This window comes from Hyalella azteca, unplaced genomic scaffold, assembly GCF_000764305.2.
Source record: "Hyalella azteca isolate HAZT.00-mixed unplaced genomic scaffold, Hazt_2.0.2 contig6064, whole genome shotgun sequence".
NCBI lineage: Eukaryota > Metazoa > Arthropoda > Malacostraca > Amphipoda > Hyalellidae > Hyalella > Hyalella azteca.
The window spans coordinates 110,001-126,955 of record NW_025936235.1 but is presented as its reverse complement, the minus strand read 5'-3'; the positions used below and the strand labels follow the sequence as shown (position 1 = coordinate 126,955).

Here is a 16,955-nt window from a genome sequence, read left to right as displayed (position 1 = left end):
GCCATCTGAAGTAGAAAAAAAGCAAATTATTAAACACGAACGAGCATTCTAACTCTTGTGAAAGATCTTCAAAGAAATATTCAAGAGAAATCTGCCAAAGCCAAATCTGCTCAATAACTATGACATAATGACAAGTAATTGGACGAGCAAAATTACAAAAACTTTCAAGGAAAGTTTGAAGGAGAAGTCAGAAGATTTAGCCGCCCTATATTGTGATTATGCGTCAAATCATGAGATTATGGTAATGCTGACAGACAACTTGACCGAAGCTCAGCGTGAGGTATGGAATATTTCTCCAGAAAGCGAACACACTCATTGCGGAGGACATTACATGAAAGGGAAATTATGCATAGAAGCCTTACGCCAGTCTGAGGTTGATAAGTGTATTGAAGTTTTAGCTTATGCAAATTAGGAGGAACTTCATGCAGGAAAAGGGAAAGGTACAAACGTAAAAATTCTGGCTCTGTAAGGATATAAGGCAAACCATGCTAAATTTCTACATGTATAACTGGCAGCGAAACTGAACGCGATAAAACAATGAAAGCTTCAAAACTTGGATTAGTTTTTTCAACGATTGGACACGTTTTCAGCGAATTGCTCTAAAGTTCTCTATGCATCAAATCTCAAGAGTAATCGTTTTCCCTAATGTGGTTAAAAATTCCCGTTACACGATTATGGGTGGGAAAAAATTCGAACGAGGTTAACATAGGTTACAATACTGCTAGCGATGCGAGGTTGTCAGTAAAGTTTCCTGCTGGTAACCTAACATCGATTAATTACAACGTTAATACCGAGATACAGACAGGACTGTGCGCTCGTAAATTATCAAGTGCAGCTGAGAAGTAACTTAACCACATTGTAGGCTAATTTTATCGCAGCCCCAAAATCTTTGTTAAGAACCCAGCGGAGACAGGCTGAGTGCAGGTATGAGACGAGCCATTCTATAGCCGAGCCTGGAGAATTATTAAGGTCTACTGCTCGAGTGCGCTTATCGGGCACGCTTATTATGGGACACCATGCAGGAGTTTTATTTGGCCCACCCACGGCGACTGCTCTTCGGTCATCCAAAAAGCTCTTCCGTCTCTATTTCTTGAGCGTTAGTGACAGCACACGCTTCATTGCGTCCGCAGACCCCGCCTCTTAAGCTGACCAATTAAGCCGCCTGCTGACGGGGTGACACTCTGTGGGCACCAGCTCGCCTGCACCACAGACGAACGCCAAACTGCCTCACACCAGGCATCATACGTCGAAATAATGTAGATTAAATGTTGACTAAACGCAATCGACTAGTAATCTACGTTGCTTCAACGTCATTTGCTTGGATGGCTGAACTGAGGCTTAGCATAGGCAGATGTGCTTCAGGTTAGAGCAGCAAGCTGCTTGTTTCTTTCGAAACTCGATCAGTTTTTTGATACTTACAATTTGACAACCACTCAGATCCCTGAATTACTTCATAAGGGAGAAGAGCTTTCCACCAATCAGTATTCGAAATACTACTTCAATCACTCTTCTACTTTGCCGTCAGTTCCCGCGAAAAATGTAAGGGGAATTTAACGAACGTAACCACATCACAAAATAACAGGCGAGTCAAGGACAGTATTTTCAATTTCTGAAGTTTCGCTTACTGAAAACAACTTCTTATTCTGAAAGCCATCACCATTTTCCCGAAAGCGGAAACATCAACAAAATACTGATCAAAATTTAAGTTTTTTGTCTCACAACAAGCAAATCACTTATTTCGTGGGCCATTAACCACCTCCAGAAGTTAATCACCGAACATTGTATGTAATTAAGTTCTACTTCAGGCAGATAATGAAGCTTGCATTGGAGCATTTCGTGCCGCCTCTCTGTTCGCGCGTTTACTTGCATTCTTGGCATTGACGGAAAAGAATGTCAAGCTCTCAAAACGCTGGTCCGAACAAGCGGATGTTGCGGTTTTCATGTAGGAATGAAATTGGAGGTTTGGCTGGGCCGCTTCAAGCAAAACACAGCTCTTGCCTGTAGCCACTATCTCCCAATATCGATTATCCCGTGAAATAAAAAATTCTATAAAGTCATTGCTTGTCAAAGTGAGAAAGAATAATTGATCTTATTTCGCCGACTTTTCGCTTGAATTTTACTAGATAACGTGAGATGAGTTGTGTTTAATGAACCCTATTTCAGTAATTACTTTGTATAAATATTGAATTTTTCGTAGATTCCAGCTCTAAATAATCACTGTTTGATCCTTCGCTAACCGTCAACAATTTTTCGTTGAAGACGTTGAAATTTACGAAGGACGTTGAAGAAAAATAAAATTCATCAGCTGAGAATAAGCCCTTCTTCAACAATTAGTTGAATTTAAAGTGAACTATCAACAGTCAAAAAGGCAAATTGATGCAAGTCAAATAACACAAAAAAAAATCAAAGAAAACTAATCCACAGCGACTATAGGAAGTGTCAAGTTTTAATTCCCGACAGATAGTCAGTGTCAAGCTGTAATAATAAATGCATGACCCCGGTTGTCGATCTCGGATCACCGGCGAAGTCGATGCAGATGGGCAATAAAAACTTCCAGATTGAATTAATGAAAAAATGGTCATAGCCGCAGGGTGGCTCGTGTTGTCTACAACGACAGCTGGTGCAAGCTACCATGCAATGCATGGCGCTCGCCATCTGTGATACGGCGTCTGACGGCAGCGTCTTACAAATACTTCACTGGCGGGCTGATCCATGCATGCAACTTCCGCGTGCGGTGGCATGTAAATCCTGCAGAAATTACACTAATAAAATTTATAAGTGGCTCAGTTTCAAATTTTACATTGCTGTCAAAATAATGAGTAATCGGTTGTGATCACTCATTAAATTTTACGATCGGTTTATATTGTAGTTTCTCCAAGCGTTGGTGATAGGAACTGCAACTGCATCAGTAACATAATTAAGCGCTTGTTTTCTGCAGCCATTAATTAGGACCGCTTGTTTTCCGCAACGTGTGTTTATATGAACAATTATTGGGAAATAGTATATATCATGTTTTAGTATATTTTACAAACAAATTTAATTTTTTTGCGGTTTTGATTGAAATAACCACTTCTATTTCGAATAGATATAAATAAAATTCTCAATTCAGTTCTGTGGTATTTTATTTTGCACAGCGGGCTGTTTAAAAGGTATAAATTAGATACAGGATAAAAATTTTGAGCCTAGCTCTATCGTCAGTTTCAAAATTATAGAATACAGATGCAATCTATTTTTAGTTCAATCAAAATTAAAAAAAAAATAGAAGTTAAAATCAAATTTACAAATTACAAGGCAAAAAGTGGCAAAACTTATCTGCTCATAGTTTAAAGTGAATAAAGGACTAAAGACCACTGTTTAAAAATATACCTCTGTCTAACTATTATAGGGGGAATTGATATACCTCTGTTCAACAATTATAGGGGGAATTAATATACCTCTGTCCAACTGTTATGGGGGGAAACTGCGTCCGACTAAAACGGGGAATTTAATATACCTTTGTCCAACTATTAGGCCTCTAGCTGTACAACTGTTCATGAGGGAATTTGTTGTAAATGTCACTAGCGCGGATTATTAATTTTCGGTGAAAGATTTTTTCGTTATCCAGATATTACTTTATTAAAAGTGCACATGAACACGAATCCGATTTACAAGAACTAAATTTTTGTACAAAAATTCATCGCTGAGATAAACAATTAGAAACGTATATAATCTTAATGAAACTGACACGTATATAATAGGAAAAAGGAGAGATAAAAGTAAACATGAGGTACTGAAACTTTATTTATTAGCAACGAAAATAAATGCCACATACTGACTAGATTACCAAGCTTGTATTTGTACAATTATTGTCATGTAGCGCACACGCGCCATCATGTGTTTACATTAGTAAGATTATTACCAAAAAATAGATCGCAAGATAAACAAACTATCCAAATTAAAATGAAAATGAGTCCACACGACGAAGAAATACGTTAAATGATGCTAGTGCCAGCTGGTTAGCTGAGCGACACATGGGAGGCTGTGTGTCAATTATCAGGTTAGGTTAAGTTAGGTTAGTTAGTAACTCCTATAAGTTAGGAGTTACTCGCACTGTTGAATGTTACGTAGCAGGTTAACTCGGCGTTGTTAGCAAGGTTCTGTGTTAACTAACAGGTTAACCGTGCGTTTCTAGGGAGGTTGTGTGTTAAGTAGCAGGTTAACCGGACGTTGTTTGGCTGGATGTGTATTAATTATCAGGTTAATAGGGAGCTGCCCGGGAGTTTGGTTGTTAATTAGCAGGTTAATTTAGCGTTGTTTGCACACCCGATGTAAAAGACACTCGATATTGTCCTTGCGATATTATCTCATTAAATTTAAACTGTATTAAGCTATGATTACATTTTATATCGTTCATATCTACTACAAATCAGTTATATTCGCATCATAAACTTATTGAATGGAATTTCAAGCTGTCAAGTAAGTCGCTCGTCACTAAGCACATAACAATCATTGCACAATTTTTTATATATTGATAGTTAATCCAAAGAAAATTTATATCAATGATTGTTATTGTTTCATTTGTTTATCGCGTTGTGGATCGCAGGCACAACCTAACTCTGCTTCAGTTATCGGAACTATCATGATGTCATTTATGCTGGTCTGAATATTATTAAAAATATTTAATATAAAGATTTCAGAGATTAAAATGATTAGCAGCTCATAAAAAGAATGCTGAACATGATAAGCGATGTCTTTTATTCTCTATTCATTGTCACCTTACAAGCTATACATGTCGAGTTTTCTTGTGCACATTTTATCAATATTCAACAACTGCATCTTAGTTAAGGCTTATCTGGCTACCCTTTATACAAAACATTAACTGGTACTGCTAGGTAATATCCTATGAGATCTAATATTGTATAGTCTTTCAATATTGGTCCTCAAAATCCACTTTACTTACAACTTACAGGAAACAGTTTACCTCTTCTAACGGAGTAAAATGAGCAATATCGATAAAGCTCACGCATCAGTTGGTATGAGGGATAACATTTAAGATTTCTCAAAATCACGAGAGATATTAGACCAAATCTACAAGTTTCAACCACAAATTTGAAACGTTATTTACAAATCAGTTCTGCTAAGATTTAAACAACAGGGTGAGACGAAAGAAAAACTTGCGCGGGCTTTTCCTATGGCTGAGCAAAATCGCCGGAGCTAAATTGTTTGAATCTCAAAGAACAAAGTATACACGTTCTTGCGCTCCTATAATAAAAGGCTGATTTTACTTGAATGCATAATATTTTAGAGCTTGAAAGATTGCCGCTAGTTATATTTTATAAGCCAAACATTTCTGCATGATTGAATATATAGAATTTAATAATGATCTATTTGAGTTAGCAGGTAACTTTATCGAATGGCATATTAAGCAAAGTGTTAATCTAGAACATCTATTCCTTCGATGTGATAATAACAATAACAGATATATACCGCTGTAAACTCATAGGATAATGCTAATTGCGGATACCCGGAACACAGCTAATACTTTCTTATATTATTAATTTGGTCGCCCAACTTCTACAAGTTAGGGAAACAAATCGCTGAGAAATGTCTTGAGAGCTTATCACGGGTACAAAAATTGCACACACACATTTGCAATACTAAACAAGTGCAAATACAACATTTACAGCACATAAACTATCTGTAATAAAGATGTAAAGTAAAGCCTTAAGAATACGTTAGAAATTACTATTCATAGAGCTAGACGAGCATTTCACAGAGCGTCGCGATGTATGTTTGCGCCATCTGCAGCGAGTCGTATTTCGAGAGCTTCTCTTGGTTGTTCAGCTGGGGAAGGACAGACCGCAGTCTATCGAAGGCCAAGTTGAGGCTGTCCATGCGACGACGTTCCCGAGCGTTGGCGGCCAGTCGACGTTTGCGGCGGACGGCTTCAGAGACCTCGCACCGCCGACGCTGGCGCCGACTGCACGAAAAAACGTTACTCCTGGTCGCCACGAGTCCAACTTTGTGGGACACGTGATCGCTGGACGCCGACCTGCTGAGGCTAGGCGAACTTCTGCAGTCTGCCACTGAGGGCTGAGGGCAGGAACTTGGCCTGATTTCAATTAATGACGAGCCATTCTCAGATTTGTCGACATCTTGATTTTTTTTCTCGTATTCTACAATGTTTGTGGTCGATGGAGAATTACTCAAGAAGTCAATAGAGTTGCTGGAATACTGGGGCGAGGAAGATAAGAGACCAACGCTTGCCTCTACGGAGAAACTCAATGTTGATCCTTCTAATGTGGCTTCCGAAGAATTAAAAAATCTGTGGTCGTCACCCGAACTGACAGATCCGGAGGGACTGAGAACCGGGCTCGAATTCTCCGGCAAGTCCAAGCCAGCGATGTAATCACGTAAATCAATGCGCTTACTGCTATCTTGATAGTCGAGGCAGTAGTCGATGCTCGGAGATTGCAGCTCAAGGTATGACACTTCCGGGGGTTTGTGGCCGGCTTCACTTATGTCACTAGAGCCGAGCCGAGCAGACGCTGCGGCGTGAAATGAGTCCACAAATTGCCGGAATATGAGCTCCGATCTCATCGTGAATTCCTCTATTTATCGTATTCGTCGGTATATTTTTACTCGATACTTTCAATCAAAACGAGAATAAACGATGAAACATGCACACAACAGCATCGGCAGCAAATGTTCATGAACCGTTCGTTGATCGAAGATTCGCAAATTCTTGTACATAAAAGTTGTATTTTGATCCAGGTCATATAATATCACTCGTTGACTTCGGAATATCTTCTTCAACTTGAACGTTGAATGTCGTTATAACGAAATGGTTATCATCACTTTTCCCACTTGATAGACTCTTTGGTTGCAATTCTTAATTTTTCATGTGTGGACAATAGAAGATCATGAATTTGAAGTATAGTTATTTAATATTTATACCGACTTTTTCTGCCTGCTAGATTTCAGAAGCTGAGGTTTGACAGGCAAGCGAGAGGAGCTCAATAGATCAAGTCCTCTGCACAACTCCGTAGCACAGATGCGCACTGGCAACCGCGTCGCGTAACGCGCTTCTTATACGCTGGATGCGCGGGGGAGGAGCTTCGATTATCCTTCCAGAGCTACCGCGGCACCATTAAGAATCCTCGCGCGCGGGATCTTCCTTTCAGCCGCAAGGAATTGGGAGGTCCTAGGCTGAAACAGGCCGAGCAGTTACTTTCAGAGGGACATTGTCATTGTACCCAATGCGTAATATCGGAATGCTACGAGTGGCCTTACTCTACACCATGAGTATTATTGCCAAATAATATTATCCAGTAATAACTCACAGCTAACGACATGTAGGCGGAGCAATTTTGTATGAATTGAATAGTTGACAAAGAAGACTATTTACTCCTCATTTTCCTTGAAATTTGGAACTTATACCGTTAATTTCCTGTGTCTATAATAATAATGAATAGAATTCAACTCATGATATATAGATTGGCCAAATAGCATATAGACATGACAGAGTCTACGAAGTACCCAATAAACGAAATAAATTCTGCCCGTTTAACAAGCCAGTTTTTCTGATTATTAGTACCACAAATTGTTCAGTGACGTGAACTGCTAAACCCAACCTCCGTAATAATTCGAGCAATTAAAATTCTCAGATAGGGTGGTATCCGACGTACACGTTACATTACAAAGTCGTTTATTATTTGGCAGTGGTTCTTGTGAAGCCGGTAGCCGGGCTCCGCGCCGATAGTAGCGGAGTCCCGGGCCTGACCACAACATCCTCTGGCCCGAGGGTCGTCTCACAAAAACGTCTTGTCAAGTATCCAGGCTCTTCAAACTTGATAGCAAGAAAAATGCAGGATGCAATTTACGTCTCAAGGAAACGCACAGCGTAACTGAAGCGGGAATATTCATGCAGGTAGCTTGCTTGTGCTCTGCAACGAGGACGCAAGCCTGCAGTGAGGCTTGCATGGAAGCGTGCCTGTAAAATAGAGACGCTTTTTTGAGCTTCATAAGCACAGAGAAGATTGTGATTACGGAGGCCAAAGTGGAACATTTTCGGTGTCTGTCAATCTGCGGTGTCAATAGTATCTATAGAAAATGAACCCATCACTCGGCAACTTTTTATGTCATGGCTGCCGCGCAAATCTGATGCTACATAAAAATTAAAGAGTGACTGAAATTCATGTTTTTCAGACTCTGAATTATATATATACCGTTTACGTTTGACATCTTCATCAGCTTTTTTCTTCGAAATACTTTTTAAGTGATTATAGCAGTACGGCCTTATTGTGTCTTTAGAAATGACGTGCCAATTTAATCTCTCCGCTTAATTGTGCATTTTCTGCCTATGTATCAGTTGCAAAGAACCCTGCCTAAATGTTCTCCTATTCTTGCTGGAATTTCCAGTACATCTAACTCCGTCTAAAATACTTACATATACGAGATTATATATATATTAATTTATTACTTTGTTCTGATGATCATAATAAAGCAATAAAAATACTGAACATTAAATATTATACAGAAACTTAAATTTATAGACTGTTCTTGAAATATGGTTTGCTTTCCGATTTTTCAGTCACAGATCTGCTTAAAAAATTCACTCAAATGCAAAATGTTTAAAAATGTAGTGCATCAAACCCTAGATTTTCAAGATAATGCAGCAATGCATTTCGTAGGCATTTGAAAAAAAAAAATAAAAATAACTGAAGAAAAAAGTGACCAGGTTATCTGTTGTTTGCACGCAGCATCCATTGCTCGATCTCCGTCATAGAACCTGACCACGAATTAGCAAACGCTTGCTTCCTCCCGGTGCATGTGGACGCAGCCATTTATTAAAACCCATTAAAGACGGGTCCGCACAATAGCCAAGTAGCTATCTAATTCAAACAACCACGCGAATTGAGCTATTTTAATTCCTTTACTTGCTTGGATTTACTCTCGGAATTTCCCCACTAATGGACGCCGGCAGCGTTATCCTTTGTTAGGCAACTTACCACAATGTCGGGGTCGTGATGCGTGCCGCTACTACTGCACTATTACTCAGCGCCTGCACACTTAACTTTGCTCCAAGATCTGCTTAACGCCAAGATTCAGACAGGAAAGTCTGCACTTCCATCCCTCATTATTTCCTTTATTGCATCCTCTGCAGTGCGGGCTTCTATACTCGCGCGTCTTCCCATGACTCGGTCTCTTGGGAATTTATACATATTTCTCTTATTGGAGTAATTCGGCAGAAGCTTTTCTTCATGCAAGTTTGATTAAAGACCAGAGCATGCTTTTTATTAATAATCTTCTTATTCGTTTTTTCAATGAGTCAAACAAAATTTCTTGCTGGAGGCGGAAGATCAAATAATATACGTTTAAAAATTCTTTTTTAAAGACAACACTTCCAACGAATTCAGTGTCTCCAATCTTACAGATGTACAATGAATTTCTCATCTAATTTTCGAAAATTAAAAAAATTAATTTTTCAATTTTTTAATATATAAATTTTTTTACTATATAATTTTTTTCAAAATTATTTATTCTGTTAATTGATTCATGCATTGCCTCTGACTTCACACAAGTGTGCAAAATTTCAGATCAATTAGACAGGTAAAAGTGTGTCAAATATCAGTTATAAGATTTGTAGCTGACAAAATTATTTTTTTAATTAATATTGAAAGAAATTTTTTCCAATTTTTAAAATCATTTATTTTGACATTTGATTCATGCATTGTCTCCAACTTTACACAAGTGAGCAAAATTTCAGATCGATAGGATGAGTAGAAGTGTATTAAATTTCGATTACAAGATTTGTAGCAGACAGACAGACAGACAAACAAACAGACAAGAAGTGAAGTTAAAGAGAAGTGTTGTAAAAACAGATTACCAAATGACATTTTAATGAAATGCGACGTTTCGACAATACAATTTTTATTATCAAGTAGGTGAAGGTTTTGCAACACTTGAAATCGAACTTTGGAAATGACGGTAGTACAAATCAATGGTATACTGGATACAATTTAAAATATTAGCTTAAAATTACTCTGAAAATAATTTCATCGTTTATACGAATCCTGCAGTTTGGAGGTTGATACCTGGAGACTCGCTCTTGATAATGAGGGCCTCAGCTATCGCCAGTCTCGATGGTTCAGGGCACCATGCACATAACTATGCTGGTGCAGGCCTCCAATGTCGCTCGGGTGATGGTCTCATTGTGAGCCTCCCGCATGTGGTTCTTAGGTCCTCCAGATTGTAGGTGGCATGAGAGTCGGCGACTTAAGGTCGTGCTTGTTAGACCAATGTAGTTCATATTTTGAAGAAGTCTACAACCTTCTTTATTACATGAGAATTTATAAACAACATTAGTTTCTTGAAGCAGTCCAGATTGTTTACGGGGATTATTATTCATGACAAGGTTTTATTTTTCCGTTATCCGCTCTTGATATTATTATGGGTGATTTACTGTAGGACTCGTTCATCTACTTTGTTGCCTCTGTTCATCTGGTTTTGATGTAAGATTGTTGTGACGTTTCCATTAGATATTACTGCATTGCTGGTTAGGTCATTTCTAGATCGATAATTTGATATTTCAGTGTCGACTGCTCTATTTGAAAACCCATTATTTATTAGGATTTGTTTACAAGTTCCGAGTTCCGTTTTCAAATCACTCTCTGATGTGCAGGTCTTGAATGCCCTTTGTATGAGAGCGCGCACAGTGCTGGTTTTATAGCGTTGAGGGCATTCACTTTCTTCGTTTAGCACTTAAAGATATCGGTATGTTTTCGGTAAACATTAGAGACAAAGAAATTATCTTCAATTTGCACTATCGAGGAACGGCAGTTTTTGGTTTTATCCAATTTAATGGGCAAACTTTAAGACTGTATCCTGTTCTAAAGCTCGGCGAAGTTTCATCAAGTGCTCTTCGTCTCGTATGACAACGACCATGTCATCTACATTCGAAATTACCCCTCGAACTCTTTGAATTATGTTCATGCATAACAAGCGCTATCCTATCAATGTACTTTTTGTCATCAGCGTGCATGATTTTCTTGAATCAAGCCGATCATCGATGGAATAAAATAAATGTTTTCAACTAATCTTTAGGATCAAAAAAGTGGGCTGTGGGTTTGGACTTGGAGGTCCTGTATAGGTGTATCCGTGTCAAAGTTAGGCAGGCGTAATAAGACTGTACGTAACTCTCATTACCTCCTCGCCGCCATGTCATTACGGACTATCCTTCAACACCTTCAGCAGCACCCGCGCCTTCGATAGCCTTTCAATGGTCTTGAAAAGTATTCTCCTTAAACGCGGTGCTAGAATATTCTGATATTATGGTAGGAATATCATTGGTTCTATTTAGTACAGACAAATTCTTATGTTTAGGCACCAATAGAAATAGATAAACTCGAGTGCCCGGTAAGGATGAGATAACAACATGCTGATCGCATTGGAAGAGGACAAGCTATTAGCGCAGTCAAATTTCTCATATCAGATGCATTTAATCGCGTTTTAAGATAATTTATGACCTCGATATTGAGTCTTGGTAACTTATCATTTACCGTTGTTGCTGTAGCCAAATTCTTCTTTCATGAGCAATCCATGAATGATTCATGAAGATTAACTGACTGATGCAGGAGCGATACCAATATTGCCGATTAATGAAGACGTTATCGATACTGAAGCATGTGAAGCACTTCTAATAAATTAACTCCAGGCCATTTTCATAAATTGTTATCGGATGGATCAAGGCCATTTTTATGAAGTATTACCTCACAAATCTTGATCATGCTTTAACCTTTTTACCCAGATAATAATGATCATATTTACCTTAATTATTCTGTATTACTATGTATGACTATAGATATCGAAAGACTTCTTAAAAGTGTGCACAACTTGGATAATGATCGCTGGAGTGAAGTATAATCCAAAATTTTGAAGGAAAGTATATAATCTTTGCAGAATTATAAAACGAAATTTTCGATATGAAACAAATTGTTAATCGACTTTTTCAATATGATGGCTGTCAGCGAAGTTTAGAAAGACTGACTCAATTGGAATATCAAATGTATGATGAATAACCTACTTATTTTACCGCCTATAGTTTGGTATGACATCTTCCTAAACATTCAACAACAGCGATCAGAAGCTATTAGAAGACTCGATCATGTGCGTATTTCCATTTGAATTCCATTCCTTACAGCAAAATAGCCTTTCTATTGCACAAGACATCAAAGAGCTCAATATCAGTCATCGTTGATTCAAGGCGAATATTTACTGGAATGCCATAAATGCTAGATCGAGAGACGTCAAATGCCCTTGATAACCTGATCGCTCGTCAGGCCGGGCGGCTCGCCACGCAAAATTCTAACGTACTTTTCGGTGGCAATACAAGGAAAATTAATTACATTCCATCCAAGAGCAGGAAAAAGAACTGCGTCGAAATTTATTGATAGTCCCTCATAGAATAGAATAGAAGTGTCGGCGTTGAAGAAATAGGCCCATGGCCTGTTGCCGATTCTTGAACTTTTCGTGACTTGATTGACTCATCTGAAAATTTTTAGACGTTCCGCAAGTAGATTGCTTCTCGGGAGAATTCGTCATCGTTTCTATGGTAACTTTACTGTGAAAATGTCAAGTTCAACATTATAAGTAGCATTGTCTAAACAATTATGAATAGTTGTTTAAATTTCCTGAAAATTTGTCAATTACCTTTCTAATTTATATTATGAACTTGGATTGTCTCTGAATTTCTATTTCCGTTACCACCTCATTCGGTTTATATACGTTAATTACAAAGCACGAAATTTGAATCAGTTCTAAATTGGCTGTATTAATTGTACTAATATAACCGGGAAAGGAATTTATAACGACTAGCAAATCAATTGCACGCAGCCATTCGCAAGAGCCTCTAGCACGCTTCATTGGCCACGTGCTTCCAACTAATTACAGTTAATTGCATGCAACGCATATCGAAACATTGTTTATTTTATCAGGTTTTTAATCTCTTTGTTTTTATCTAATTGTTAGGAATTTCAGGCTTATGTTTGTTTCTTTTAAGCTCATAGCGACTTTAATTGACTTTATTCCGAGTTAACCATAACTAAAGGTCCTTAGCAAAGCTCATACTTGATTTTTCTTTCACCTCATTTCAAAATGCAAGAGTATCAGGAATAAAGAATCACCACAGCGAATCATTGATACGGCTCCGACTGAGGAGCCTAATTTGTGCTCCTGAGTTACCGTGCCGTGTTTATTTAAAAAAAAAAAAAGAACAATAAAATGATTAGAACAGAAAAATTCAGTCGACATTTTGCTCATGCGTTCAACTAGCGCTTAATTCTGCATGGTTGAGGAAGACGCTGTGGAACTTTATTTGATTTACGCAGCTCATTAGCTATGCAGATCATTACTAGACATAATGACGCCGCCTTATGACGTCTGGAGACGGTTAACCTTTCATGTATTTCATGTAATTAAAAGTCCGAACAGAAATCATGGGAGGTCTTAATAAATAACTCGCTGATAACAAGTAGTGTAATGGCATGTCGCATTGTAGGTTCCTCGTTAGAAAATTCAACATCCTTATCCTGAACTTTGCCAAATCGCAAATTCAATATATCTTTCTATGACAACGATTTTTTTCCTTTTTGAGTAAATTATTATTAGAGGACTGCGTTTTTTATTTCAGATATGTCGCATGTCGGGCTTAATTTCAGTGCTTCAGACTACTTGTAACCTACATTTCTGTACTTGGAAAGATTTGCTGCGTTATTCCTAAGAAAACTAGTTGATCCGTAATGTATTTAACGACTGAAAGATCCAAATTCAAGTGCAAATTCTTCCTATCTAGGTCAGTTCGGAAGCCCAGGTCAGATGCGAGACGTTCACCTGCACCAGCTTTCTTTCCTTGCTCAGCCAAACTGTCACCCTGGACTTCTTTGTGCGTCATTCTCCTCCGTGACAATCAGTCGGAATTAACGGAAACAATTAGACGAGTTTCAAACTTCTAACACAAAAGGAACTATCAAGCCCACAAAAGACTCGGACAAATACCAATTACGGTCCAAACAGAGCGTCCAAAGAAATGCTCGGTCATCCTGTATATATAGCCTCGTGCCATACCAACGTATCCTTTACATCTATAGACTTAAGTGGAACTAAAAGCGAATAAGTAAGAAGCAACTGTAAATACACGAGAAACTTCCTTCTATTTATGCATGGTAGCCAAGTGTTGTTCATCATTCCCTTGGATTTAACTGCGCAGTTTAGCAGTTACCTGTACACAGCTCGACCCAGAGTCCGCAGAACGTCTTGAAGTTCATCGCATCGCTGTTGCTAAAAAGTTTAATCGCGTACAACGCCGAAGCTCAAACGCATCAATAATTCTGCAAATAAGAGAAATGAGAATTCAAATGCATTTATATTTACATTCTAAATGAAGATCAATAAATCCATGTCTGTGCATTATCAAAATTAAAGTTTGCATCTCAAGTTATAGTATTGTTGTCATTTTCACTGATTCTTCGTCTCATTAAAAGAAATTGTTTAAATAATAGCCCCAGAAAATTACTCCCAGCTAAGCACATAATAATTTCTCAAAATCGTTAATAAAAGTCACCTCTATGACGCGCACCGCCTTTGATCGCTGCTTGTTTGTTTAGTTCACAGCAACATTGCCGTCGTAGCTGAAAAAGTAGCAATTTGTCTGCCGTCACAGCCTTAACGGGATCACAATTCTCTCATTTGTCCGAGTCGTGACACAATCCACCAGGCATTAAATAAATTCATCTTGATCGCCAAAACTTTGCGTTTAACCCTACCGAGTATAATGCTGGATAGTAATGCTGGTCGTTGATTTCGAAAGCACTATTGTTATCTTCATATCGCTAAAATCATTTATTATCGTTTATATCGCTATTTATTATAACTATCGACCTTAGGAGTCCAAAAAAGTGCTTCTAACAACACATCGCTGTATTTACCTCAAGTGCGAAGAAGAATATTACTTTCTATAGTTAATCTTCTATCTTATCTTTATATTTACCTTATTATTCGGAACGAAGTATCACAAATTCATGGGCATTCTACGAGGTTACTGGAATACATCAATTACTTCTACTGATTACTTCTACTGGAGGGTTCAAACACTACTTCTACTGGAGGGTTCAAACACTACTTCTACTGGAGGGTTCAAACACTACTTCTACTGGAAGGTTCAAACACTACTTCTACTGGAGGGTTCAAACACTACTTCTACTGGAGGGTTCAAACACTACTTCTACTGGAGGGTTCAAACCCTAATTGGACCGGAGGGTTCAAAACTAAATTCTCTAGTCTTACAGAAATATAACAATTTTCTAAGGAAGCACGCGTCATTTACGGTTAGTAAGGCTTTCTCGATCACTTCAATGATGCCATCCTCAAAATTCAGGCATCCGCCTTAATGTTAATGCGAACGATTTGATATTTGCTTTCTCAATGTTATTCTTATCAATATTTTTGCGGACAATTTGCTGTTCCCATTCTCAACGCTATTCTTACCATAATTTATTACGAGCCGAGCAGCAAAGCGTCGCGCCTGACGAGGTTGACCCACTCCAAGAAGTGCGTGAGAAGAATGATAGGTTACAGAGCATGGAACTTGCCCACGCATATTATACATGTAGCAGGGAACATGCTCACTTATTTATATATAAAGCGTGGAACATGGCCTCTGATATTACACGCTTAACAATTTCCTGCACTTAGTTTGACTAATACATTGTAGGCCTAATCTAAATTTTAGCGTAACGCCTGGTAAATTTAGCTCTTGTTTTTGGTAGTGAAATTTGCTGTGTTGTTCATAATAACGTTCCTAAGCGTACATTTTTAATGAAGTTTATAATAACGCTCTGTTCATTTGGTGCTGGAATAGTCATAGTGTAAAAGGCACTCGACTTTAGCCGTTCATGCATTTACAAGGGAATGAATACGTACTGAATAATTTTGTATTTCCTCATTAATTAGTTATAAATAATGCGCGTATTAATGAAGGCACAAGCCGATTACAATAAATTTTCCCCTGTTGCATCTCACGGCCAGTTGAGTCAATTTGATAAATGCACTAATGAAGATTATTCCAGCAGTTCTCATAATAACCTATATTGATAGCTTGATATTCTTGTGCATCTGGGTGATTATTGAGCCAAAGTAGTATTACAGGTCATTATAAAATCATATTATGATGCTTTATTCATGCCGCTTAATATTAAAACTCCATCCTATGATCGCAAGATTCAATAATTTATAGCTCAATGTAAAATGTACAATTCAAGAAGCCGGTTTTTTGGGCCCTGTTCAAACTTTTTTCGATCCCCGTACACTTCTGGAAAGCCGTCAAATTGCAATCATTTGATTTGCCCGAGGGCAGCACGACAATTTTATCCTCACTTTCAAGAAAAACTATAAAGAAAATCTACAGAGCGATGGAACAAGATAATGGCGTAATTGCATGGAAAACTGGCGGCCTCCAGACGCCGGCGAGCAGACCGAAGTATGCAGCAATAGTCAGTATCGCAATTGAAAATATGACGCGACTAGTAAGCAGGCATCTCGTGATCCATTTTTGCGCAATATTACCATGACCACAGCAACCTATGAACAACAAACAATTTTGCAAGTCATCATTTCCATCGAGTATTATTAACACCAGCCAAAACAATATAAGCGGCCATCACATGGTCGTTAGTGGCCACTAATAAACCGACTCAACTTTCCAGGAGTTGTCGACCAAAGCAGCGGATCATGCAGGTGACCTGCCGGTGTCGAATGAAGCTCCTGAGGCGCTCGTTCTCGTGAAGAGTAAAAACTTCAAACTGTGGATTTTTATAGTAAAACTGAAAGGAAGATTGGTCCTTCTCCATTCTTTGTTTTCACTACTAATCACTCAATTACTCAATTAAACCGAACTTAATCGACCGCAATCAAGTGTTCGG

General features: G+C 38.3%; 1 protein-coding gene across 1 annotated transcript; it reads right to left on the bottom strand.

Annotated features, from left to right (window-relative positions):
* Positions 1-3,762: 3,762 nt before the first annotated feature.
* On the bottom strand, positions 3,763-7,027 carry LOC108675515 (neurogenin-2-like). The gene has a single exon (XM_018163534.2). The coding sequence runs from the start codon at positions 6,577-6,579 to the stop codon at positions 5,737-5,739; it is 843 nt and encodes a 280-aa protein (XP_018019023.1). The 5' UTR covers positions 6,580-7,027; the 3' UTR covers positions 3,763-5,736.
* Positions 7,028-16,955: the final 9,928 nt, after the last annotated feature.